Source organism: Ochotona curzoniae, unplaced genomic scaffold (assembly GCF_017591425.1).
Source record: "Ochotona curzoniae isolate NIBS_2020 unplaced genomic scaffold, NIBS_Ocur_1.0 scaffold_3835, whole genome shotgun sequence".
Lineage (NCBI taxonomy): Eukaryota > Metazoa > Chordata > Mammalia > Lagomorpha > Ochotonidae > Ochotona > Ochotona curzoniae.
The window spans coordinates 9,793,980-9,820,130 of record NW_024467114.1 but is presented as its reverse complement, the minus strand read 5'-3'; the positions used below and the strand labels follow the sequence as shown (position 1 = coordinate 9,820,130).

At 42.4% G+C, this 26,151-nt stretch overlaps 2 protein-coding genes across 2 annotated transcripts; one reads left to right on the top strand and one right to left on the bottom strand.

Moving 5' to 3' along the window:
* Nucleotides 1-1,665: 1,665 nt before the first annotated feature.
* GNGT1 (G protein subunit gamma transducin 1) lies at nucleotides 1,666-5,841 on the bottom strand. The gene is made up of 2 exons (XM_040964819.1): nucleotides 5,746-5,841; nucleotides 1,666-1,794 (listed from the first exon to the last, which is right to left on the bottom strand). Exons 1-2 carry the CDS (start codon nucleotides 5,839-5,841, stop codon nucleotides 1,666-1,668), a joined length of 225 nt encoding a protein of 74 aa, XP_040820753.1.
* A 9,716-nt stretch (nucleotides 5,842-15,557) lies between these two features.
* TFPI2 (tissue factor pathway inhibitor 2) lies at nucleotides 15,558-25,253 on the top strand. The gene is made up of 6 exons (XM_040964817.1): nucleotides 15,558-15,821; nucleotides 16,044-16,226; nucleotides 17,112-17,291; nucleotides 18,851-19,024; nucleotides 19,347-19,439; nucleotides 25,169-25,253. The coding sequence occupies exons 1-5, from the start codon at nucleotides 15,740-15,742 to the stop codon at nucleotides 19,427-19,429; spliced, it is 702 nt and encodes a 233-aa protein (XP_040820751.1). The 5' UTR covers nucleotides 15,558-15,739; the 3' UTR covers nucleotides 19,430-19,439; nucleotides 25,169-25,253.
* The last annotated feature ends 898 nt before the right edge of the window (nucleotides 25,254-26,151 follow it).

The following is a 26,151-nucleotide window of genomic DNA, read 5'->3' as shown; positions in this document are numbered from 1 at the left end:
AATTAATAGAATAAATAGCATGTGTGATTCTGATGGGTGCCTTGGAGGGAAACAGAATGAACAAAAGAGTCAGGAAACCCTGGAGGAGTAGACGGAGAGGGATTCTGTAATTTGCCATAGTAGGAAATGATTTTCTGCTGAGGAAAGAGAGAATAGAGATTCTACAGTTTAACACAAAATCCTGTATTATCCAAAATGTATGGGATAAGGACGTGTGGGAGGCGGGGCTGCCATGAAGCCAGACAGAGTTTGAATCAGAAATTTTCATGTCTCTAAGCCCTCATTCTCTTCATTTCAAGCTGAAGGAGTTGGACAAGAGATACAAGATAACAGTGGAACACACACTGATCAGAGTGGAAGGGTACTGGGAGTGGTACCAAGTATAGAGGGGCCCTCACACTACTCCCTTCCAGACTAAATAATGGATGGTTTATTCTCTGGCTCCTTTCAAGGGACAACTATCAGTGAGCATTTCTGAGAAGTTCTGAACTTTTACCAAGTTAGATGACAACAAGGAGACATTGGCAATCAAAACAGTTTCTGATCCAGAATAGGCCCATTCACCTGTTGTTACAGTAGCAGGTTACAAGTTATTGCCTAACCACCAGCACTGAGATGGTGCTATTTGGCTTCAGTAAGATGCGTGCAGGAGCCTAGCTGGGCAGTGATGTGGAAGGTGAGTGTGCTGGTGGGTTTCCTGCTGTAGGCCATCGTTCTGCCATGAAAAAGATTGCGCTACGAAGTGTCTGCATGGGGATGGGTGCAAGATCTTAAAAGATCCTGGACGCTCCCTCTGGAACCTTTCCTGGTAACAACAGAAGTTAACGTTTACCAGGCTTTATATGTGCTAGGTAATAGCTGTTACAGTTAAACCAGTGTATTATTTGACCTCCAAAAAGGAGGATGATAAAACCACTATTATCTTTATTGTGCAGTAGAGGAAACAGATTTAGAAAGGAAGAAGTGTCTGTCCAAGCTCAGTTAGGCAGTAAAGTGGCAGAACCAGCATTTTCTGCTACCTGGTTCTGTGCTCATAAGCTTTATTTCAGTGCTGCTTAAATTCACTGGGATGTGTCCACAGAAAGCGCCTCACCACAGCAGTCCTGGGAAAGCATCACTAAGAAGTAGAATTGGAGGTCGGAGGGAAAGGGAAATAGAAACCATCAAAAACCAAACCTCTGCACACACATATCTTGTCAAGATAGATTTTCAGCACGTCAAATGGATAGTCTTGCAAATTCTGTTTGGTAGCAGGGATAAGATTGGGAAGAAAATATGGGAGCCTAACCTGTAAGATTCTGAGTGGAATACCAGGAGTGCTGAAACAGAAACATCAACTCTGTAGGATGACCCTCACGTCCCACTCCGGACCAGGTAATAGATTATTTTTATCTGTTTTAAAAGGACAACAATAAATTCAGTAAAACCTAAATTCACTTACAATCATACTGATTATTTTTTAAAGCAGAATCCATCAATATCTAGTCAATTACACATAAAGCCTTGTGCTGAGTACTTTTAAAAAGACATAGAAGTATGTATTATCACCTCCGAGTTTCATGAAAAGCTTATTTTTATAAATTTGAAAATACTTGTACCTGGTCAATAGTTTTATTACATAGAGGAAACTTTACATGGTCATTAGAATTCAGGATTTTTTTTCTCTTAGGAAATGACACAGCCTCCTTTGAGCTCCTTGAAGGGATTTTTGTCCTCGGGGACACCTTTGACTAGCGGGTCCTCCCCGGATCTTTCTTCAACATAGTCTCTTACTTCTTCACAGCATTTGGATACCTGGAGAAGGAGAAGGAAATGACTCATTTGGTATCCAACAGAAAGCTGCAGATCCCAAGAATGCACTTTTTATAAGCCATTTTCATTCTGTGTCTTTGTACCATCATTCTCTCTGCTTTCTGTCACTGCACTTGGGCTTCCTGGGCTAGAACCAAAGGCTGCTCACTCCCCTGACCTCCTGCCCACAGTCAGAACACACAGACACCTAGTTCTCAAGGTGCATGGCCTCTGGCATCTTCCAGTCAGGATCCAAGCATCAGAACTCAGCTAGCAACACAAGTCATGAATGTCTCCAGGCCATTATTGATCCAATCATTGTCCTCATTCCAAAAGTGTGACATGTAAAGGTCAAAGGAAATGAGTCATTACTGATTTTCAGGTTTATTGCCACTGTGGGATGCCTAAAAGTAAACACGTGAACTTTCACACAGGACTCCTCTACAGGAATGAGTTTTCATGGGTCAAAGACCCTTGGGTGAGTTTTTCACTGTCTCCTTCCCTGCGTCCAGAACAGAGCTGGGCTTTGGCTGGTGCTCTGAATTTCAGCTTAACTGAATTAACTGGATTCCCCTGGAGTCTGCTTATATAGTACTTTATACTCTTTCTAGAGACCGGCAAGGCCAATTAATTCATAAATATAAATGTGTGTGTACACACACGCCTATGCCACCTAGAGAATCAAATTTTCATACTCTGTATACTTCAGTGTGTTTTTTTTTATTGATTGCATTGCATTATGTGACACAGTTTTATAGGCACTGGGATGTTTTGTTTTCAATTAAGGTATATTTCATGACAGTAATCTAAAACCAGTTCAATTTGGGCAATACAGTAAATGGCCACCCACTCCACGAGTTGCTTAACCAAATATTGTTTGTTCTCAAAGAAAATCTCTGTGATATTTCCATATGCAAATTCCCAGCCACGTTACAAATAAGACTGAAGATTGCTTTGCAACCCTGAAAACTCATCCTGTACCCATTAGAACAAATTGTTTCCAATTTGGGGCCAGCAGAGTGGAGTGTCTTCTTCCTAAAATGATACTTGCAAATTTATACTTTTGAAATCAGGAGTGATTTAGATTACTCCCCCCCTCCCCACTTTCCCACACTCCTTCCTAAATGCCAGCTTAAGCCCACCAGATGCCAGGAACCAGAGTGAAGGGCTAGAATCTGAAGATACAGGCGTACCGATTACTTAGAGTCGTGTGCTTCTGTGACATTTCTTGTATATGTGTACTTTAAAATAGGATTGCATGTCACAGTGGAAAGTTAAGGCAGTTCTAAGGGACTCAGAATAAGAATAGCAATATTGGTTGCATTGAATGCCTAATGAGCAGCTGGCACAAGAAGATTGTAACAAGTCGCACGGTAACTTCTTTTACTATCACTACAAAGATTGTTTTTAATTGCTGCATGCTACGAGAAACTGGATGCTGACAGTTTTTCTACTCTGACTAATGTATTGACAATAAAATAGAGAAAGGCTCATGGATATCAATAATTTTAAAATATTGGTAGTAAAATAATAGTAGAAAGTCCTTGGTGCCTACTGCCATTGTTTACAGAACCGTGTGACTGTTCCCGCATGGGTTTCTCCCACTTGTCCTCTAAACTGGATGCTGATGCTAGCCCACTTTGAGGAAGCAGACAGAGCTCAGCTGGATAATTTCGGTGGGGGGCGGGGGGCACAGGCAGAAAGTTTGTGGAGCCAGAATTTCTGACCTGGCATATATATTTCCAGATCTGTCCACTCCCATTCCTGACCGCGTACTAACCCTTTGCTGGCCTGTCTCAGAACTAAAGGTGCGGGACCACGGGTTTCCATTATGTATTATATATTCAGCTGACTGCATCTCCCGCAAAGCCGTATACTGTCATCTAGGAAGTGGAACCCTTTGGAGGTGAGGTGATTAGGTCATGAACCCTTCCAAATAGGATCAGAATCCTTAATGAGGAAACCCCAGGGAGTTTACGGGCTCCTGTTACCAGGCAAGGACACCATGGACAGGCAGCCTGCTCTGAAGGAGGGAGCATCCCCTCACCAGACCCCGAATCTGCTGTGTGCCCTCATTTGGGATTCCTCAGTTTCCTGAATGATGAGAAATAAATTTCTTTTGTTTATAAGCCAGCAAGGCCACAGCCTTCTGCCCAAACAGACTGCACAGAGCATGCAAGGCACCTCTGTCTCTCTCTTTCTTTCTCTGTGCATGTAGTTTTTGTACTGTGATATTAAGACACATTTGATTCTAAGAGAAAGGAGATGGATCGATAGGGAAAAAGGACCCCAAAGCCTGAGTGAAGTTTATCACCAATACAAATTCCAAGGTTAATTTACCACAAATGGATAATAAAGATGGGATCACTCAATTGCTCACAAAGGAATAATCCTGAATACACAAATAAAATGGTGCATGGCTATTTGTTTCAACTTAAAAAAGAAAAACAGCCCTCCTTTCCTCCAAACATTTATTTTGCTCCAAAATTATTAAGATAAGGATTTCAACTTGTTTACTGTGTGTCCCAAGTTTTTGTGCTGGTAATAGATTTAGTTTTATCTTTACAGCAAAACATAATTTACTTTCATGGAAAGAAGAACAGATAAGTCCGAGACAGTTATAAAAGAAGCTAAAGTCCCAATTTTGATTGCGAGTAGAAGTTTTGAGCCAAGTATGAAGATAATACAAACTCTCTCTTGTACTTGGTGTTGATAAAGTTAGATTTAAAAATATAAAATATGCTGTTATCACTTATGGAGAAGATTTTCTTCTGCAAACTCCCTAAAATGAAGAGATCTAAACTGCACGAGTACATTTTCCAAGCTGCAGTTCCTGTTTGTTGGGAGCTTTCTTCCTTTGCCGTTTCCATTCCGCCTAAGTGCAGAGTTCTGACTGTCTCAGAGCTGGCGGATGGCATTGGGAGGAGCCACGGAGCTCCTGTGCGTGGGTTCTTCATGATGTGAAAGAGAAGAGCTTACAGAAGCATGGAATGTAGCCGTTTATTCTAACCATGAGAGTGCTAAAATGTGAGGTCATGAGTGTACCTTTCTCAATAACAACAGATTGTTATGTGGAAAAAAAGGGAAGCTTGAGAATTTAGAAAAAATAAAGGCTTAGTGCCTGTAAGCATTGCTACATTTTATGGTATAGCAAAAATACCGTCTCTAATATTCTTCTTCACTAGTTTCTATCTCTTGTCTATAATTCCTTCCATTCTTCCCCTTCCTTTTTGTCTGTCTTTCCTTCCTTTTTTTCTTTCTTTCTTCCTTTTTTTTTTTTTTCAAAAATAACTCTTTAAAAATGTAAAACTCTGGCCCGGTGCAGTAGCCCAGCAGCCAATGTCCTCGCCTTGCACACACCTGGACCCCCTTTGGGTACCAGTTCATATCCTGGCGAACCCGCTTCCCATCCAGCTCCCTGCTTTTAGCCTGGGAAAACAGTTGAGGAAGGCCTAAAGCCTTGAGACCCTGCACTCATGTGGGAGACCCGGAAGAGGCTTGGGCTCCTGGCTTCAGATCAGCTCAGCCCTGGCCCTTTCAGCCACTTGGGGACTGACCCAGCAGACAGAAGATCTTCCTCTCTCTCTCTCCTCCTCTCAGTGTATCTGCTTTTCCAATAATAAATAAGTAAATCTTTTTTAAAAATGTAAAATCTTTCCTAGCTTGCCAGTAATACAAAACACAGGCCAAGAGCTGAATGGGGCTTATGGAAATGATGTGGCTAGGCCTTTAGATTTAGAGTCTAAATCAATACAAAATTGCAATTATTAACATTCAATCTCTAGTGAAGTTTTACTTGTTTAACTTGTCTTTATCTGTATTTGCCTTCCCTCCCCCACCCCCCCCCGTCCGTAAATAAACAAAGGACAGCTGATGATTTGTGACCTAGTACTTCCACAACATCTTTTAGCTTAATACAAAAGGAACTCAATTCAAAGGAAAGCAGTCAGGTACCAGCATTCTTTCCAGTGTCACTTCCTTCTTGAGCTGATCCACTTCCATCTTCAACTTGTCCTTCTCTGTCAGGTCTTCGATGTTGATCACTGGCATCTTTTACCTGCCAGAAAGGTAGACAGTGAGTGCATGGAACTGAGTTGCTGGGAACCCTGAGTCCATCTTAGCCAGCTGTGCCTCTGGCTCTTCACTTACTAAGCAAACTGTTGTTTTATTTCAAATTTCCTGTAATAATTTCTGATGAGTTGTCTCCAAATAATTGTGTCACTGTACAATAGTCTTGGCGTTTTAAAGCTTCTTCATAATCTCCTTTAATATGATTAAGCCAAGTATCTGAATCAGAACACCTGCCACAAGATTGGCAGGAAGGGGTCAGCACAGTCCTGTACAATGTAAAGTGTGTGAGGCTCTTCCTCTCAGTTCCTCTCTCCCACAGGATAAACTTGGAAGTCATCAGCCTCCATCTACATTCCAAAGCTGTTCACTTTATAAATTGTACCATTTCACCTAGTTTGAGGTCGTTCTGAGGACTGCTCATTAATCTGCTAAATCACTAGAGTGCTTAATCTGGTATTAAAAAAGAAACCCATAAGTCAGTGAAGAATTTAATAAGAGAGAAAAATGAAAATAAAACAAAAAATACCATAATCCATGAGCTGTAGCAAAAAACAGTATTGAAATGACTATTGATCTTGTATTTTGTAAGGAGATTGCCTTATATCAGAGAGAACATGTAATATTTGTCCTTTGGGGATTGACTTATTTCATTGAGCATAATGGTCTCTAGTTGTGACCATTTGGTTGTAAATGGTAGAATTTCATTCTTTCTAATGGCTGAGAAGTATTCCATGGAGTAGATGCACCACAGTTTCTTTAACCACTCCTCTTGTGACAGGCATCTGGGTTGTTTCCATGACTTTGCTATTATAGTTTGTGCTGCTATAAATATAGGAGTACAGATCCCTTTCTTATATGTAAATTTCATTTCCTTTGGAGATACTCCCAAAAGTGGAGTAACTGGGTAATACAGCAGGTCAGTTTTCAGTTTTCTTAGTACTCTCCATACTGACTCCCACAGTGGTTGTACTAGCCCACACTCCCCACAACAGTGAAGGAGGGTACCTTTCTTCCCACATCCATGCCAGCCGGTGTAGTAGAGTTCTGAATGTAGGTCAATCTCACTGGAGTTAGGTGGAACCTACAATAGCATCATTTTCTTCAAGAAGGTTCTTGAGTTTCTTTTTCATTTATCCAGCAACCCATTGGTCATTCAGTAGCATGTTATTTAACTTTATGACATTGTAAATTTCCATTTTCTTACTATTGTTGCTTTTGTTTTGTGGCTTTTCATTTGAGGGGATGTATAGTAACTCTGTAATAGGTACTATCATATCCAGATGGGAACATACAATGTAGTGTGCATCTCTACGTCCAAATCAAAGATGGACTCCCAATGAAACTGTTAAATATATCTTGACAATAGGATGCTGCATTCCCTCCATTGTCTATACTCTCAGTGTCACAATACACTTAAATAGCAGAATGATGGGCTTACAACTGTTTATGAAGGACTTTACTGCTGTAATAATATAGGGAAAATCACTGGGAGGGAGGGGATTTGGGAAAGGGGCAAAGGAAATCTCAGAGCCTATGGAACTATAAAATAGTTTTTTGAAAAGTGTAAAATGAAAAAAAAGGAGACCATATAGAAAGTGTTATTATACTTTAGTATAATGAATTGAAATGTGATCAGTTTCAGTGGGAATGTACTGAACTAGTAACCTTTTTCTGTATAAATAGTGTATTATTTATACAAGTGCATCCCCAAATAATACCTGGGATTTGTATGTAGCTGTCATGATGAGTTGGATATCAAGGATAAGCAAATGTGGAAGGTCAGCATGAATATGACAAGTACCAATGTTCTTCATGCAAGAACTTTCTACCACCCTGGCAGGCATCTTTCCTTTTTCCATTTGGAACCACCTTTCCCATTGTTCAGGCGATCAGTTTCAGTGATCCTCCTATGAAATTGGCTTGGAAAATATTTCACTGTAGCCAAACGGTGTCTTAAGTATCATCGGTATCAGCTAGAAAGGATATTGTAGGTACCAGGTATAAAAGTGACTTTTTAGAGGCTCATCTTAAAGAATGAGAGCTATTAACTAATCCAAGATAAAACACAGCCTGGCTTAGGAATGTGTTTGCCCTTTTACCTCCTTTGCTGTCACCAGAGGATCTAAGTTCAAAAAAGCAAAGGAGAGACAAAAGGCAGCATCTCCAGGCTGCTCCTGGGTCTGCAGCCTGTTCTCCCTGGGAGGAATTCTGCCCCCTAGGGGATCGTCTGAAAAAATGGCAGCTTTTTTTTTTTTGTTTAATGATGATTACATAGTTGACCAGGATGGGGAGGATTGAGGGATAGGGAGAAGTGGCTGAAATCATTGTTTCCAAATTCTCTATTTCTTCTTGTCTCTGGAGGAAGGGGAGAGATGGAGGGGGAAGCCACACCCAGCTTTCCAAATGTCCCAGTGCCCAGGAATGGGGAACTGCCACCCCAATATCAACCCAGGGTCCCGATGTAATGCGTGTTCTGACCAAGTGGTTTGAATAGTTCTAAAATGCTGTCAGTTTCACTGGTCCAGGAGTGAGGCAACCCTCCCGATGCCCATTGGCTCACGGTCAAACTCAAGTCTCCATTCACCCAGATTTTCACTGTCATCATTTGCAACGTTTAAATAGCAATTTTCCATCGTTCGTGTGGGTGTGGATGAGGAATAGACCTCACATTTCTCAGGATCCTGATACATAAAATGGTCTGTCCCACACCTGATATAACTATCAAATATCATCTCAGACAAACGCATAGATGAAACCATGTTTATAGTTATTTGGAATTTCATTTGAGCTGCTTTTCACACATAAGCCTAGTTCATATTTATTAGATGCTCTAAATTCTGCAGTCATGTTTTCTGAAAAGAAATGGAGTTCACACACCGTAGTATTTTACTCTCATGCCTTCATGTCACTCACTGCAGCCCTGAACATGGACTGTGTCCTCTGAGGTTTTGACTGCTGTGTCCGTGCACATTTTGTTCTTCTTGATGTTGTTGTTAAATGTTTATTTATTTTGCTTAAAATTCAGAGAGAGAGAGAGAGAGAGAGAGAAAACGTCCATCCCCTGTTTCATACCCCAAATGGCCATAACAGCTAGAGTTGGTCCAGAGTTTCTTTGGAGCCTCCCACAATATTGAGGCACCCAAACCCTTCCCAGTCCATTAACCAGGAGCTGCATTGAAAGTGTATCATCCAGGACCTGAATTGGTTAATTTGTTTTAGAATTGAAATAAGCTAGTACTGGAGCAGGCAGTTAGCTCAATGTTTAAGATTCCAGTTAAGATGACTGTATCCCGTAGTGTGGCACCTAGGTTTCATAGCTAGCTACAGTTCCTGTTAGTGAGGTGCCTGGGAGGTAGCAGTGATGATGTGAGGCACTAGGCTCCTGCCACACACGCAGGAAACTTGGCTTGAGTTCCTGGCTCCCAGCCTCAGTCTCCTGAGTGTCTGAGGAATGAACCAATGAATGGGAGGTTCCTCTCTTTTCTTCACAAATAATAAGATAAAAATAGCCAGGGCAATTCCAAAGACTGCCCACTTTCTGTTTCTTTTTATACAGATTGCGCAAAATGTGTTTTGAGGTAGGAATACCCGGGATGCTTATGAGACCATGCTGTCCAGGTCTCAGGCTTGGCGCACTGGCTCTCCGTGGGACTCTGAGCATCGTTCTCTTATAGCACTTGCAGGCAAGCATGAGGATCAACCATGTCAACTAAGTTAAACTTTAAAAAACAGAGCATTCACAACACTGACTCATACGCATGATCAGTGATTCTGCATTGTCACCAGGAGTGGCTCAGCCGTAGGGCAGTGTAGCCCAGTTGGGTTAGAGGTAGTGCCAGTGGGACCAGTCCCGGCTGCTGCCAAGGAGGCCAGGCAGAGAAAGACAGGAAGTCATCCTTTCATTCAGTCGAGGCAAAGCTGAAGGAGGAGGTGTTGCAAAGGTTCCCAGAGGGAAACAGGCAAACAGAACACAGTGCTGCTTGAGCTCAGCTACTCCCCATCAGGGGAGAGTGAGGGATGAGATCGGAACGGGAGACAGTGATCAGACCACACACCGTGGTGAGTCTACCAGACTTGCATCAGGGAGATCCAGGCGCAAAAGGCAGACTGACCCACCCTGTGTGACATAAAGTGCAAACGTTGTCCCACATAAAGCTAGAACAAATGAATACTTGGAAAGCAAATGACACTTCAATAATGAAGGTGTGTTTAGCATGAAATTTTGGTTGTATTACCAAAATGCAATGTTCTTCTGGGTAAATGTATCTTGACATGGAAAGTTCAAGGTCCATTACTTTGGCTAAATATAACCCTGAAAATGGGGCCATCCATGATTAACTCAATCCTCTAATCTGATCATCAACTCTGGCAGATGTCCTATTTAGAAAACAATGGCCATGTATTTAATTGGTACCTATCATTTTCCTCTATGAATGAATTATGAAGTTTATATCTGTATTTAAAAGTCTGAGGGGGGTATCCAGATGCTGACTGCAGGCTCTAAGTGTGCATTGTACAAGCTGAGCATCCCTAATTTTGAAATTTGAAATCCAAAATGCTCACAAATTCAAAACTTTTGAGCAACAACTTTTCACTGAAAATGGAAAATTCTACAATGGATTTTATTCAGCCACTTACAGTTACAATGCAAGTATATACCTTATGTCATTTATCAAGGAAAGAGATAAAATACATGCAAGTCCACTGAGACATTGTTTAAAATTCACTCTAGGCCATGTGTATGTGGTATATGTAAACCATAAGTGAATTTCATATTTGAATTTGGGCCCCCATCTCCAGGATAACTCATTACGCTGTGCAAATGTGCCAAAGCCGGGCACACTTTTGATTCCCAGAATTCAGGATGCAGGACAGTCAGTCTGTACATAGTGAAGCTGTCACAGATATCCATTACTGTGCAGAGAAACCAATGTGTGTGCAGGGTTTGAAGCCGGGAGACAGGGCTTCAGATCACCTGCACCAGCTCCCCCAAGGACACTTCAAAAAGTCCATGGAAAGTGAAGTTTTAAAAAATATGTTTACCTCTGTGCAAAAGAATTTTTGAGGTACATGGATAGTTTTATTATTATGTATATTTCCCATACACGTGTTGGAGTATCCTTCTAAAAATTGGTGGCTTTAGGAAAGCCCATTAACATTTTGTCTTCCTCATTGCAGAGTGGGGAGAATAGTGTAACTCTCGTGGGTGGTCACTGTTGGGATATAACGTAAAGACAACGCACAGCACAAACACAAACTCTGAATACACATTGTCGTATTTGTTAGCATTCTCATCCACCTGCTGTCCAGAAACTAGGGGAACATTTCCCCTTTCTTGGTTAGTTATTGTCCAGCAGCTTGATAACCAAAATTATGATTCTGAGTGGGTAGTGAGGCTGTGCTGCCTGGGAAGCCTTGGATAAAATCCTCCAAAATTTGTCCTGATTTTCTAGGTGTCAAACACAGTTTAACGTGCAGCAAGTTGAGTGATGGAAAAGATGGTTTGCATGTAGAATACATACAATAATGTGTGAAGAAGTTTATATCCAGGGCACAGGAAAGATGCCTCTTCGATGTGACCCCATTTGCAGAAGCAATACAGTACCTACAAGACGCATCCAAAGCAGCTGGCTGAAGGAATACATGCCTGTGGCCCATGGACTCAGAAGACATAATGTCAGCTGGGTTTGTGGTTACTGGTTTTTATTTTGAATTGAGCTGTGCTCACATTTTATTCCCTGGTCCATATTTTTAATATTGTAGTAAGAACATTTACGTCTTATTGGGTTTTATAATGCTCATCTGTCTACCCTGTCATGCTGTGAGATCCCTAATGGATCCCATTCACTCCAAACCTCTAAATGTGGCATGTTTTACACCTACAACCAGATTATTTTAAAATACGTGAATGAAAGAATGATGACAAGTAGAGATATATGATATACTCTGTTATCCCATTTTCTAGAGAGAATAGGAATGACAAAATTAAAACATAGAGAATGCATCATCATTTTGTGAGAATCTATTATGTCATAGTCTGCAAGGCACCCAGTCCAACAGAGGCTGTATTAGAGCAAGCACTTCCTACATGGTGCAACTAAACTAGGACAATGCCTTGTTGGTGGAAGAGTGGCCTCAAGATTTGCAAAACTCAGAAAGGTGAACTGTTGTCTCTAGAAGGTGTGTAAACACCTTCTTAATGTGCACATGGTGTGCACTTTGTGGGAGAATCCATCTCAAATAAACTTCATATCTAGTTGACATTAGGGCCAAAGGGAGTGTAAAGTCCAGAATTGTAGCTCAACAGATTAGGCTGTCGCTTGCCATACAGTATCCTATACCAGAATGCCAGTTGGAATCCCAGGTGCTCAACCTTCGATCCATCTCCCAGCTAATGTGCCTGGGAATGCAGCAGAAGATGATTCAAGCACTTGGGACCTGGACCAGCCCAGGCCCTTGTGGTTATTTGAGGAGTGAACCAGTGGAAGGATCTCCTTTCTCTCTATCTCTCTCTCTCTGTCACTTTTTCAAGCAAATAAATATTATTAAAAATATAGACACTAATGGGAGAGTAAGAAAGGTAAGCAGTGAGTATCAGACTTTTGCAGAAGTGTTTCTGCCCTCAAGGTAGCTTTTGTGTGTTGCAGTCCTATAGTGTTGTACCCTGACGTCTGACCACAGAACAGAGGCCAGATCTAGCTGTTTGAAGGAATACAGTACTGAGAATCAAGAGTTGGGGTTTTAGTCTCTTCCCTGCTGACAGCCATGCCTGGACATTTTATTTTGTAGGTCTCAGTTTACCCCTTTATAATGGGAACCCACAGACAGTTCCTTTCTTTCATTCAAATTAAAAGAACTCCAAGCCATATTTCAACAGAATGCAGCGTACTCTGAGCTCTGGCTTTGACCATGCCGCTGTAACTATCGCTTGGTAGGTTGATGGTGGTCACTCTAGACAGCTGTTCCTCCCACTTTGCTCCCCGTGTTGCGCTTCCTGTAGACTTTGGGCAAAGGAATTCTTTTCCATTGCCTGTGGTAACCCTTTGTCCTGGATTCTACCTACAGAACCTCCCAGAGATTTACCGGAGTGATCATCACTTGCGCCTTTGGGCCCTTGGATAAATGCAACAATGTTACCATACTTCTCATTAAATGGGAAGGTGTGGAAACACTCAAATGTTCTGTAACCGCGAGGGGTCATTTTCCCCAATAACCTGACTTGAAAATATGTCACTGACTCAGCTGTTCAGACCCTCTTCCTCTCTTGGTGGAAACAGGAGGGTTACAATGTATTGTGTTTGCCACAAATGGAAGACAACTCTTTTTCTCCGATGCTTCTGTGAGCACGACCTCAGCTATGGGCTCTACCCTGGGGAAGGGGGCGCTCATTGCAACAAACTGAAGTTTTCTGCTTCTATGAAGCAACTTGGATCTCATTCCTCTGGAAGAGCACAAAATGATAGCTGATGGGTGTGCCAATCTCCTAGACAGGGGACAGTGGCCTCTAAACTCAAACAAATGAGCTGATGGTGCAAGGTCACGGGTTTCAGTCCTGCAAGACCAGTTCATGTTGCTGTTTGCTGGCAGCAGGAACCAGGGTCTGAGAAGGTCTAGATGGACTGTGCTAATGTGCCAGGGCAGACAATCTCTGCAAGAGCCCAGGCGGTGTGCAGTCAGTTCCTACAACACATGGATGAAATGGAGATAGTGGGCGTGTCCTTGAAATCAAGGCTAGGAAGTTCAGACGACTCAAAGCAGCAAGGATTAAAATCTTGTTCTAGAACACCTGAGTCTGTTGCCTCATCACACCTTGTGGTTTTCCCAAATTATCCAGCCTGATTCAAAAGGCTCATGTTTATATGAGCAAAGAATGATCAAAAAGTGTCCCCTAAGTGATAAGACGCTGGAGAAATAGTGTATAGTCAAGGCTGAATGACAGTTCTGAATCAACATCAAGTCCTGAATCTTAGCACAGTTTATAGGCAGATTTAATCGTATTCAGAAGAGTAAACTGGAACCAGAACCATTCAAACCTAATCCTGGGTCAGTGGTAAAGTTTTCCTCCCTTACAACATGGGAATTTGTACATAACAGATGCACCCTCCATGTCATCTTTGTTCTTGTCCTGGAGAGTTGGTCATTAGTTACATCCTCTTGCCTGTCACTCTTAGTCATGGCTCTCTGGGAATGTTAGCTGACCAGGCTGTTCGTGTTCCTAGCAATATGATTCTACCATGTGACGTCAGGATCCTTGAAAACTGGCACAAGGAGCACAGTTTGTAAATATCCTGGATTCTCAACCCATAATGAGCAAGTGTCTTGTGCTTCCCAGGGCTTCTCAGAAACCTCCGGAACTTCTGTAACACCACTGCCAACCCAGTTTCCTCAGGAACAATTATCCACTTGACAATATGCAATAGAACAAGAGAGAAAGGGGAAATTTGGATGGCACATTCATCAAAAGAACCCATGAGGTATTCTCCAAAAACATCTTAAATATTTTGTGTAAAACTCCTGCACACTTTTATTACAAAAAAAAAAAAAGTAGGTTACAGGCTCATGTGCCAAGGAGCAACAAACTTGATTAGATGGAGTGGCACTGGGAAGTGTGTGGGATGTGGCTGATCTGCCCAAAGCTTCCGGATCCCAGCCTGTAACCCCCGGCCCCGGGACTTTTCCTCTTCCATCTTCTGTGAAATAGCTGTGGTCCTCAGACATGTGCAGTGATGGTTTAAAGTGGTCTAATTAATCATGAGAACTGGCAGTTTCTAATAGTGCTAAGTACTTTATCCTGAAGTAGTGAAAAGTATGTTTTCATATAGCGGCTTGATTCCTAATAGCTGAAATTAGAAACAGCACCAATACCCAGGAACAGGACAATTTTTGAATACTCACATATTGGAATGTCACTCCATGGGAAAAAGGAACAAACTATCGCTACATGTAAAAACATATTCACACGTTGTAGCATATTCATACATTTTAGTGTCTTCATGCATTGCTGTTCTGAGATTCAAAGAAACAAACTATTGATGCACATAGGTACATGGGTGTATCTCAATAAAAGAACTTTCTTTGATTCCATTAGCAAGAAAGTGAAGGCAGCCCAAGCTACGTTACAGTGGTAGAGATCTGAAGTGCTTGTCCAGGGCTGGGAATGGAAGGGTTGGTGGGCTTCTCCTGTCAACTTCTTGGTAACTTGCACCTGCAAAGAAGCAGGTGGTGGCTCATTGGACCCTGCCAGCCCCGGCCACTGGAATCATTTGGGGAAGAGAATCAGCAGATGAAAGCTGTGTTTGTGTGTGTATGTTTCCCATAAATTAAAAAAAAAGACTTTCAGTTCATCAAATCATTTGCCTAGGATAAACGATTATCATAAGTCATTCGTTTAAGTGTAAATGAGAAGTAATTGGACTGCATGTGTAAATATACAGCATCTATTGCAATGAACCCAGCCCCCCACGGGGCACATGAACTCACTCTGGATCTCGCCCATGGACAGTTTCAGGAATGGGCTTCCAGCTGCTTCGCACCACCACATAGGCCGTTTCCCTGCAGCCCGCCGACACCGACGGACACTCTATCTGGGTCTTCCCGTTTGACCTCCGGAGAAAGTCTGGGAAACGAGTTTAACTTTTCAACTAGAGGGGAATTCCGCTGGCGCCCACACGCGCTGCCCCGCGGGTGCGGCTGGCCCTGCCCCAGCGTGAATCAGCCGCCCCTGCGGGCTCCGCTGCCGCGCTCCGCCCCGTCCCGTCGGGGGTCTCATAAAGCAGGCGCTCACCGCCCGCCGGCAGTGCAGACTCTGCACACCTGCTCCTTCCCCGCGCCTTCTGACAACGCCTGCCCTCGAGGGTCCCACACCATCCTCGGCAGCATGATCCCAGCTCGTTCCGTGTGGCTCCTGCTGCTGCTCGTGCTGGTGGCCGCGCTGGACGAGGCTGCCCAGGCACCCAGAGGTATGGGAGGGCCACAGATACGGCGTTGGCTTGGGATCCCTTTCCTGTCGAGTCCATGGGGCCGGGCAAAGCCGGCCCGGGAGGCAGAGGAGCTTCTGGCACCAGCTGGCCAAGTCCTCTTCTCCTGGACCCCAGGGAGCCCGGTGCAGAGGCGGCTCCTGTGGGACGAGGCGGGACAAAGCTGACGTCCCTCCCCGGGGCTCCCCCTGTTCTCTCCTACAGGGACCAAGGCGGAGATCTGCCTCCTGCCCCGGGAGGTCGGGCGCTGCCGAGCGCGCATTCCCCGGTATTACTACGACAGACGCACGCAGAGCTGCAGCCTCTTCTATTATGGGGGCTGCGAGGGCAACGCCAACAACTTCAACTCGTGGAAGGAATGCCACGAGGCCTGCTGGATGATCGAGAGTAAGTGAGGAAGTTTGCTCGCCGGCCTCAAGCAGGCGGCTAGCGCAGCCTCAGGGGTCTCTAGTGTTGGGCTGGTTTCAGACTAAATAATCTCGAGGTTAGGACCCCCAATACTATACCCAACCCACACTGGTATTTATCCTGACTCGGGGCCAGTTTGAACTCTGGCAAAATGTGTTCTATCATCTGAGGGCTTAGTAAGTGTACTGGGGTCCTGAGATGCGACACAAGTGCTTTTCTGTGTGTGTCATTAGCTCCAAAACTTAGGGCTTTCCTTCTCCCCTCCCGGGAGTGTGTGTGTGTGTGTGTGTGTGTGTGTGTGTGTGCATGCTTTTTCCTCCTGTCAGTTACCCATCAACCTGAAATACCCTGAGTGTATTTTATCACTGAAGTGTGACTTAGCTAATTTTGTAACTTTATTTTTGTGCACTGAAACCCAAACATAGATTGGATTAGTACAGGAATGTGGTGGCAGAGATTCACAGTATTGTATTCTATTTTACATACATATCTACAAATACGTGTGTGTGTGTGTGTGTGTGTGTGTGTGTGTGTGTGTGTGTGTGTACTTGACTTTCATCCTGTCTGCTAAGGTCTGTAGCACAGTGGAAGGCTCTGCCACTCAGGGAACTGAGCCAGCAGAACTTGGTAGAAACAGATCGGAGTCTTTGGTTGTGCCTGAAAGACAGCAGCAAGTCCGCACTGATTCCGAAAGAAAATACTGAGTCGCCAAGTTCAAGAAGAGTCGCTTGGAGTTACTCTTCCAACATCAAACATGATTTCTCTCCCCATCCCACCTCCACTTGAAAATACAGCAAAGTTTCCGAGGTGTTGCTAAGAGGGCCACTTTGGGTTCATCATGTTCTACTGCTCCACTTTTCCTAGAAGTTCCCAAAATTTGCCGCTTGGAAATCAAGAAAGACTATTGTCACGGATCTGTGGGACGGTATTACTTCAATCTAAGTTCCATGACATGTGAAAAATTTCCAACTTCTGGCTACGGCTGTAATAAGAACCGGTTCCCAGACAAAGCCACTTGTATGGGCTACTGTGCGCCAAAGAAAAGTAAATACTATTTTATGGTGTTTCCTAATTCATTTTTGTGTTCAGGCTTTCAGATGAAAACATTAGTAATTTGATGTGAAATTAATGTGGCTTGCTTTCCTGTGTAGTGCAGTATTGGTCTTCATCCTCTGGCCTTCTGTGGGAGTGGCGTATCCCTGGTTACCATATGGAGGTGTAAGCTACAAGCTGCTGACTTGCCAGCCTCTGACCTAACTGAGGAATTCTCTGTTATTAAGAACTACAAGTTAACCATCCTTTATCTAAAAATCCAAAAATCGTAATTTTTTGAATGACACCATGACGTCAGCCCTGGAAAATTGTGCATGCAGCGTTGTGTGACAACTTACAGCCCAAATGCCTAAGAATGTTGTCTGCTGAACAGATTGTGTAAAATTCCCTGCAGGCTGTGTGTAGAAGGCATATATGAGAAACAGGGAGCTTCATTTTTAGTCTGGGATCCTACCACAAGAATCATTTGGGAAAACATTCCTAAATTTACAAAAATTCCAAAATCTGGAAATACTTTTGGTCTCAACCATTTTGGATAAGGGCGCTCAATCTTATTTTCTTACTCATTCAATTTGCGCATGAACAATTACATTGTTTATTCATGCTCCACGGCCTCAGGTGTGTGTGGCGCCAGTTGTGTATGTGAGAGAGCAAAATATAGGCCGACTCAGTTGGTTTCTGTGTTCCTAGCAATTGCAAGTTGCGGCACAGAGAAATCCTTGTTCGGATTTTCCTCCCCTACCTAGCCCACTTCCAATGCTAGGTTCCTTAGAGACCATTTAGCATTTGTGGGGAGGAATGAAGTAGAAACTGCTCCGCCAGAGGCAATAAGGACAGGCATTCAGCAATCAAGGGACACTTTCTTGGTAGAGCTTGATGAGGCTCTGTCATTCTTCTGTGTTGAAAATGCAAAATTGTGAGTTTGTAGGGTGCAGTCCGCAGGCATTCTCTTGCATTGTTTGTATGCATATACGTGCCTCAGGGCTGGTTAGCTGGAAATTAAAAGTTTTAGTTCCTGATTTATAGCAGAAGGAGAACAGATTATTTAAAATAAAACTACCAGCGTGGGAAAGTTTATCAGAGCACATCATTTATTATCCTTTGACATTTAGCCCATCTTCCCTTAAGCATAAATGTTTGGACTTTACTTTCTTTTCATATTCAGAGGATGCAAAGACATAGTTTCAGAAGAAATTTTGCCCAGTTTATAAAAGTTTAGAAAGACCAAACTGTAGCAGGGAAGCCTACCAGCACATTTTTAAACTGGTTTATTACCATGCCATAATATTTCAGGAAGCTTGTGAGAAATAGAATTCAAAAAACAAGTTTGGCTTTTTACAAAACATTTTTTTAACGCATAGTGTTTTTTTTTCATAGTATGTGTTTTATATATAATAAAAAAACTTTTCAAAGACCTATCATTTTGGAATCAGAATGAGACTGTTGTGGGATTAGTTCTCCCCCACCCCCCAACTACTCCAGTAATCACCACAGTTGATTAATTTTGAAGTTGAAGAATTTCTGATTTTTTATTTTTGTTTTTCATAAAGGCCCCTCATATTGCTACAGTCCAAAAGATAAGGGCCTGTGCTCTGCCAACGTGACCCGCTACCATTTTAACCCTCAGAAGAAGGACTGCGATGCCTTCACCTACACTGGCTGCGGAGGGAATGAGAACAACTTCGTCAACCTGCAGGACTGCAGACAGGCTTGCATGAGAGGCGGTAAGCTTTTCCCTCTTCAGTTTCTAAACTCGAGAGATAATGCATCAGAGCGTTGCTTAGGAAGCCATATGACCGATATCCAGTGGCCCCTTCTGTGCTGATTCTACATAACCCTTTGCTGCTTGTGAGTTTCATCTGGATGCGTGCATTGGCTAGCTCCAGCAGGTGCAGATGCATCCTTGTATCCTTGTATTTTAAGGGGTGGAGTGTGTGATGGGTCGAACTGACTTGCTATTCATTAAAAATAGCATGAGCATACTGGAAGCAGCGACTTCAGGTCACTGGACGCATCTGATATTGACTTTTTTTCCCTTAACTCTAGGCTTCAAGAAGGAAAAGAAAATCAAGACTTTAACATATCCCTTTGTCAAGAGACGCATGGAAACTTGGAAGAAGAAATTTTAGAAATTTTCCTGTATGTCATCTTGTGAATATTTCTTTGCTTTTATAGTTATCCTTGAGAAATAATATATAGCACAAGAAAATGAGTCATCAGTGATTAATTCACCAGTTTTTATTGACATGTTACTCCTTTTATGTAGTTTTCATACATTATGGGCCCAGCGCGCTTCCGTAGAGCCACTCTGCTTCCCAGTTTTCATATATTATGAGCTGTTATTCGAATGTGAACCCATCATTTCCAGTTCACTAATCACTTGTTTTTGAGACTGAATTTTCAAAGTATATAAGATACACAACCAGATTCCACTCAGTCATTCCTGAGGTTGCTATTTCTGATTTCAGAAGATAATAATAACTAAAATAATACAATGCAGCATAGTCATGTATGTTGAACATATAGAAGCATAAAAAGACTGGCAAATACATTTCATTTCATCACGTATTTAAAGTTTGGATTGTACTTGAGGCCCAAGGAAACAAACTGGCAGATTTACCGACACTTTAAAAGACATCTTGGTTGTAGATGCTACTGACGATAGACCCAGGATTGTTGTGTCACAGCTCAGCACGGGGAGCAAGGGAGTTTATTTAAAAGGCAAACTACATCTTTGAATTTAAAACATCCTTGACTGAATTTCACAAAGTCAGAAATGTTCTGAGTGAAAAGACCACTTCACTTTTCTGTATCTATTTTCATTTATACTTCTATGTATAGATGACATAGATACAGATATAAATATATAGATGAATTTAAAACATTTTCCTGCTATTACATTATTTCTTAAGATATAATGGATTGAATACCACTTACATTATTAAAAGTTTTGTACTAGTTAAGATATTTATTTATAATGTTCCAGAAAAGAAACCAGAAGTGAATTTAGTCATTTAGCCCCCACCCATAACTTAGGCCTGGTGAACGTGCCTTTTAGAACAAGATTAACATATTTAAAACATGCCATTTATTTATCTATTTATTTTTATCTTTTAAAAGAGACTTTTTTTTTTTTAATTTCCTAGAGTAGTTTTAGGTTTATAGAAAAGTGGAACTGAGGGGAGGTGCTATGGCCATTGCCCGTGATGCCAGCACCCCATGTGTGCAAGGGATCTGGTCCTTGGTGCTCCATTTCTGATCCACTCCCTGCTGTTCTGAATAATCGAGTTCCTGCTGCCCACATACAACATCCAGATGGAGCTCCTGAGTCCTGGCTTCTGACTCAGTCCTGGGCCTTGTGGCCGTCAGCGGAGTGAATTGGGATGGAAGATTTTATATAATTTTAAAAAGGAGAAAGAACTTAGCAGGAAGTACTTATTATGAGGCTTCATCCCCTGACAAATATACAATTTCTCCTGTTAGCATCTTACTTTAGAGTGGTATATATGCTACAACAGATAGCACCTTATTTAGCAAAATTATAAGCGTAGTTTACCCTCATAATCTCATTTAAAATCTATTTGAAATAGATACACGCCCGGGCTCAGTATGATGGCTCAATTGGCTAAGGTCCCTTCCTCCTCCCCCTGCCACAAGCACCAAGATCCCATATGTGCCTCAGCCTGTGTCCTAATTGCCCCACATCCGATCCAGCTTCTTGCTTGTGTCCTGGGAAAGCAGTAAAGGATGGGCCAAAGCCTTGGGACCCTGCACCACATGGGAGACTCTGAGTGAACTCCTGGCTCCTGGCATCGGATTGGTTGTAGCTATTTGGGGAATGAACCAGCGGATGGAAGATCTTTCTCTCTGTTTCTCCTTATTTCTGTAACTCTCCATTTCCAAAAAAAAAGTAAATAAATCTTTGAAAAAAATGGATATATGCTTGACGACATGGTTGATCATGGAAACAAATCAGATATCCATCATTACGGATTGGTGCAAAAAGTTATAAGTGAAGAATGAGCAAAATGACAAGATAAGAACATCATTGAACTCCTAGAATTAAAAAAAAGACAGCGTTGAGCAATATGAATAAATACATAACCTTCACAGAAATAAAATTATATTAAAGATGGTTGCTTACCTATGAAAGGAAGAAGAGAACAGAGGAATGGATAAGGATGGGAGATGAACTCATGTGAGTGGACTCTGTTGCATAAATTTTGATGTAGAGCCATGTAGATACTTCATATAACTAAAAGCCAAAATTTTAGTGGCAGAGTTGTGGTGCTGTGAGTTAAGCTGCTGCTTGCGACGCTAGCATTGTATCAGAGTGCTGGTCCAAGTCCTGGCTGCTCTGCTGCTGCTCCAGCTTCCTGCAAAGTAGCAGAAGATGGCGAGGTACTTGAGTTCCTGTTGCCCGAGTAGGAGAACCAGATTGAGTTTCTGGCTCCTGGCTTCAGCCTGGACCAGACCTAGCTGTTGTACAAGTTGCTGGAAGGTTCTCTCTCTCTTTCAAAAAACTAAATCAATCAGCAAAATCTGAAATCAAAAAAAGAATTTTTAAAAAATGTCTTTAAAAATTTTTAAAGGATGTATTTATTTTTCTTAGAAGTCAGAGTTGCAGAAAGAGAGGGAGATACAGAAGGAGACCTTCATCCATTGGTTCACTCCTCAAATTATCACACCTGCCAAAGCTGAACCATGCTGAAGGCAGGAGCCAGGAGCTTCTGCCTGGTCTCTAGGTGGGTTCAGGAGCCCAAGGGCTGGGGCTGGGGCTACTTTCCTAGGCCATATCAGACAGCTGGATCAGTAGCCAGGTCACAAACCAATATCCATATGGGATGCCAGTATGTGAAGGTTTAGCGTGTTATGCCACCACAGTGGCCCCTATTTCTTTAAATATTGAAAACAAGATTGAAATGATTGAACTTTACTGAAATTTAAAGATTGGCATAGCTACACAAGGGAAATATATTTACTTCCAATGTCTTTCTTTTTTAAACAATTATTTTATAATACAATTCCACAGGCTCTGGGATTTCCCATCCTCCTCGCCAAGTCCCCTCGTCCCCTCACCCACCACTGATTTCCCCTCCAGTATTACAATGGGCAGCCACTCCTGGATAGTCCATCATTCTGCTATTGAAGTATTTCCAGTAACTTTCAAAGTGAATATTTTCCCCATCTCTGAAAATACCTAAAAATACATTTAACAATCTTATTAGCATTAATAATATTTGTGCCATTTTTACCATAGTATATATTAAACATTAAATTTTCTATAAGAAAGGGCAAGCATTTATTTTTCTTTAAAAGTCAAGACTTTCATTGTTAAGTAGAAATGAGGTACAGGTATAAAATTGAAGATATTACAAGAGAACTTTTAATTTTGGAACTAGAAATATTGGTGTGAACCCATTTTATATATAAAGCATATATAACAAATTTTTATATATTTATTTGTTATACATTACACATATATGTTTATGTATTAAATATAAATCATATGTAACATATAATCATTTTATGATAATTATATTATTTATAATGTAATATTTGTATCTCCCATTTGTATTAGTTCAGTCTTACTAAGGTAAAATACCTGAGCCTGAGCCCAACAGACTCATAAAGGAAGGAGATGTATTTTGGCTCATGGTTCTCGTCCAAGGGCGAGGCCCCTATGTGGTGATAGGCTGTTGCTGGCAGCATCCCCGGGCGGCCAGGGACAGGGAGAGCGTACAGGTGACCCATTCTGGTCTGTCTCCCCCTTCTTATAAAGTTGCCAGTGTTCCGCCATGTTCTTATCTGTCCTAATCACCTTCCCCCGACCCCTCAAGCACTGTAAGGGAGGTTTGCACCCTTAGGCTTCATCCCAGGGACCCCGGGAGATCAGCTGTGACTTCGCCCACACCCTAACTGCATGCTTGCTGGGATGACTTAGCCGCACTACGTGCACATCTACCAACTAGACTGTGACCTTGGGAAAAAATCTCTGGGACTGTGTCTGGGGCAAGGAATAGATTTGAGGAACCTGGATTATCTTTCTCCAGAAATCAAGGAAGCTAAAGGCTAAAGAATATTTACAAAAACAGGAGAGTATCAAACAGGGCACTGTGAACATCCAAACAAGTAATGATCTTATTTAAGCACAGGAATGTAAGTGCACAATACCCTGTGAATCCGTAGCCTCAGGCATGCATGTGCACACACATAAACTGTCACACTGAGCCCCATAAGTCTGTACACTTACTAAGTGCAAATCAAATATAAATAACCTTATACTGAGAGAGGAGAAAATAAAGCAGTCACAGGAAATTCTGCAATCAAAGAAATTCTTTCTCACCACAGTCAGGGTGAGGGCATATATTACTGTGGTTTTACAGATAGCCTGTTTCAAAGGAATGTCTCCTATTAGTCACACAGACAAAAAAGAGGAATGGATGGCTTTTCTTTTAAATTTTGGTAGATAGATAGATAGATAGATAGATAGATAGATAGATATAGATATATTTGAGAGGCAGAGAGAGAGTGTGTGTCAATCCACTGGTTTCTTCCTAAATGTCTGCCTGTGAAAGTCAGAGCTGGGCTGAAGCCAGCTCGGTTCTGAGTCTCCCACTTGAGTGTTGCCCAGGTCCCTGAGTCATTTCCTGCTGTCTTAGAGCATGGAAATGAGCAGCAAGCTGGAGTTGGGAGTGGAGTCATGATTTGAGCCCAGGCACCCCAATAAGAAACATGGGTATCTCAATTGGCATTTCTTCCCGAAAAGATTTATTTATTTATTTGAAAGGCAGAATCACAGAAAGTGAGGAAGAGGAAAAAACAAACAAACAAAAAAACCAAAAAACACGTAGAATCTTCCATCTGCTGGTTCACTCCTCAAGTGGCTGCAATGTCCAGGACTTAGCCAGACCGGAGCCAGGAGCCAGGAGCTTCATCCAGCTCTCCCATGTGGGTGGCAGGAGCACAAACACTTGGGGCATCTTGTGCTGCTTTTCCCAGCCTACCAGTGGGAAGCCAGATCAGAAGCAGAACCCCTGCTGAGGATGGAAACAGGCAGTGGTATAAGATGCTAGCATTATAGGCAGCAGCTTTATGTGCTGTGCAATGGCGTTCACCCCCCAGTTGGCATCTGAGTCTCCAAGCCAGACAGACACTGTGGGATGGCTCTTAACAAGACAGGGTTTTCACAAGGTTTCATTTTAGGGAAAATGTTCTGAACTACTCATTTCTACCCTATGCGCGCATGTCACAGCATTGAACCACAGGTTCTCTAGTGAGACCTTCCGAATTTCCTGGATTACAACAAACCTGAGTGTAAGAGAGTTTTTCAGACAGTTCATGGGAGACTGTATGGCAATGCCCAAAACACTGCCATGAGACAGAAACTTAAATCATTGCTCAGTTATAGTAAAATGCTATTGTATGATTCCAGAATTATTACTAAAGTTAAATGTTTTGTTGATGTATACATTGAGGGTGTGTAGTATAATATCTCAGTTGGATACCCACAGTAAAAGGTATTACAGGTAAGCAATTTATCACATCATCACTTCCATATTTACTTGCCCTTTTTTTATCTAAGAGCTTCTAAAATCAAATTTCTTAACAAAAATTTTAACGGCATTACTGACTGGCATCCTCCCACTATGGTTAGGCCTCCAAACATTTATTCCGTCGAACTGCAGTTCCTTGTCTTTGAGCTCAATCCCATTTCCAAGCCCTCCCTCTTTCAGGTAACCTCTGCTAGAACGCTCCATTTGGCATCCTCACTGCCGTGCCCAATGCTTGCTCGTCTGCTGCGATGCTTCAGGAAGATTCTCACCAAACGGGAAAAAAACAAAACTGACCTCCGTTCCTTCCTACAGGGGCTTCTACATGGATGTAGCTGATTTTCTGACCAGCCTAATGTGTCCTGAATCTTCTGGTCCCGGGACTTCCCAGATCAACAACAACACGCACCTTGTGAGGGTTCAGGTGGTTTTCTAGGCTCGTTAGTCCCAGAGTTCTCTGCTGCTCCTGCTGCGGGCAAGTACGACAGCTTGAAAAAATGACACACTTCTAGGAGTCAGTGTGAATTGTGCTTCTGGACTTCTTCCTGCTGTGAGATCTTCAATTTCCATCACTGTCTGCTTTGCTTTCACTGTCTGCTTTTTTCACACCTCTCCCTGGCGGCCACAGGGCTTGGAGGGTCCCCACCGATGCTGAGCCCTCAGTTTCCTTGGGCTAATAGTGTCCATGTTTCAGGAGGTCCAGGACCTGACTGCTCTCACTTCATCTGTAAATTAAAATACAATCTTGGCATTCTCTCCTCAGTGCTAGGTAAACTGAGGCTTGCCTTTTTCTCTTTCTCCATTCTTTTGCCTTAGAGATCAGTTCCAGGTGGCTTTGTTAGAGTTCTCTTTAGGTCTCTGTGGCCTTTGGAGCCTGAATGGACAGATGCTTATTTGCATATATATACACTGCTGTCCTTGGGAAATTGCTAGGCCCAGACAGTGACTTCAAATTAGACTAATCTTTAAAGACCAGGGATCCATTTCCTTTTTCCTTTCTAAAGCTAATCTTATTTTGATATTCTTATCCTTTAATGCACACAGAATGGAAAATCTGTGTTGACACTCACTTCCCAGCCCAGGCTTCTGAACCCGAGCGCCTCAGTCACCTTATCTTACCAAATATTTGGTGTTAATGGATTCTTGAGCGAAGACACAAATTGATATGGTCCCAGGCAGTGAGGCCAGGCGCTCCCCTCTGAGACTGAAATGGATGTTAATCTCTTGTTAATCTTGTACCTTCTGCTTAGCTGGCTCTTCTGATACCTGATACTGAAGAGATACGCCCTTCTGTACTT

Bases quoted from the DNA above. Each gene is read 5' to 3' on its own strand.
- GNGT1 (XM_040964819.1), bottom strand. From the start codon at position 5,841: ATGCCAGTGATCAACATCGAAGACCTGACAGAGAAGGACAAGTTGAAG. The intron at 1,795-5,745 runs GTACCTGACTGC...CTCCTTCTCCAG, and splicing joins TGACACTGGAAAGAATGCTG to GTATCCAAATGCTGTGAAGA.
- TFPI2 (XM_040964817.1), top strand. From the start codon at position 15,740: ATGATCCCAGCTCGTTCCGTGTGGCTCCTGCTGCTGCTCGTGCTGGTG. The intron at 15,822-16,043 runs GTATGGGAGGGC...TCTCTCCTACAG, and splicing joins GGCTGCCCAGGCACCCAGAG to GGACCAAGGCGGAGATCTGC. The intron at 16,227-17,111 runs GTAAGTGAGGAA...CACTTTTCCTAG, and splicing joins GGCCTGCTGGATGATCGAGA to AAGTTCCCAAAATTTGCCGC.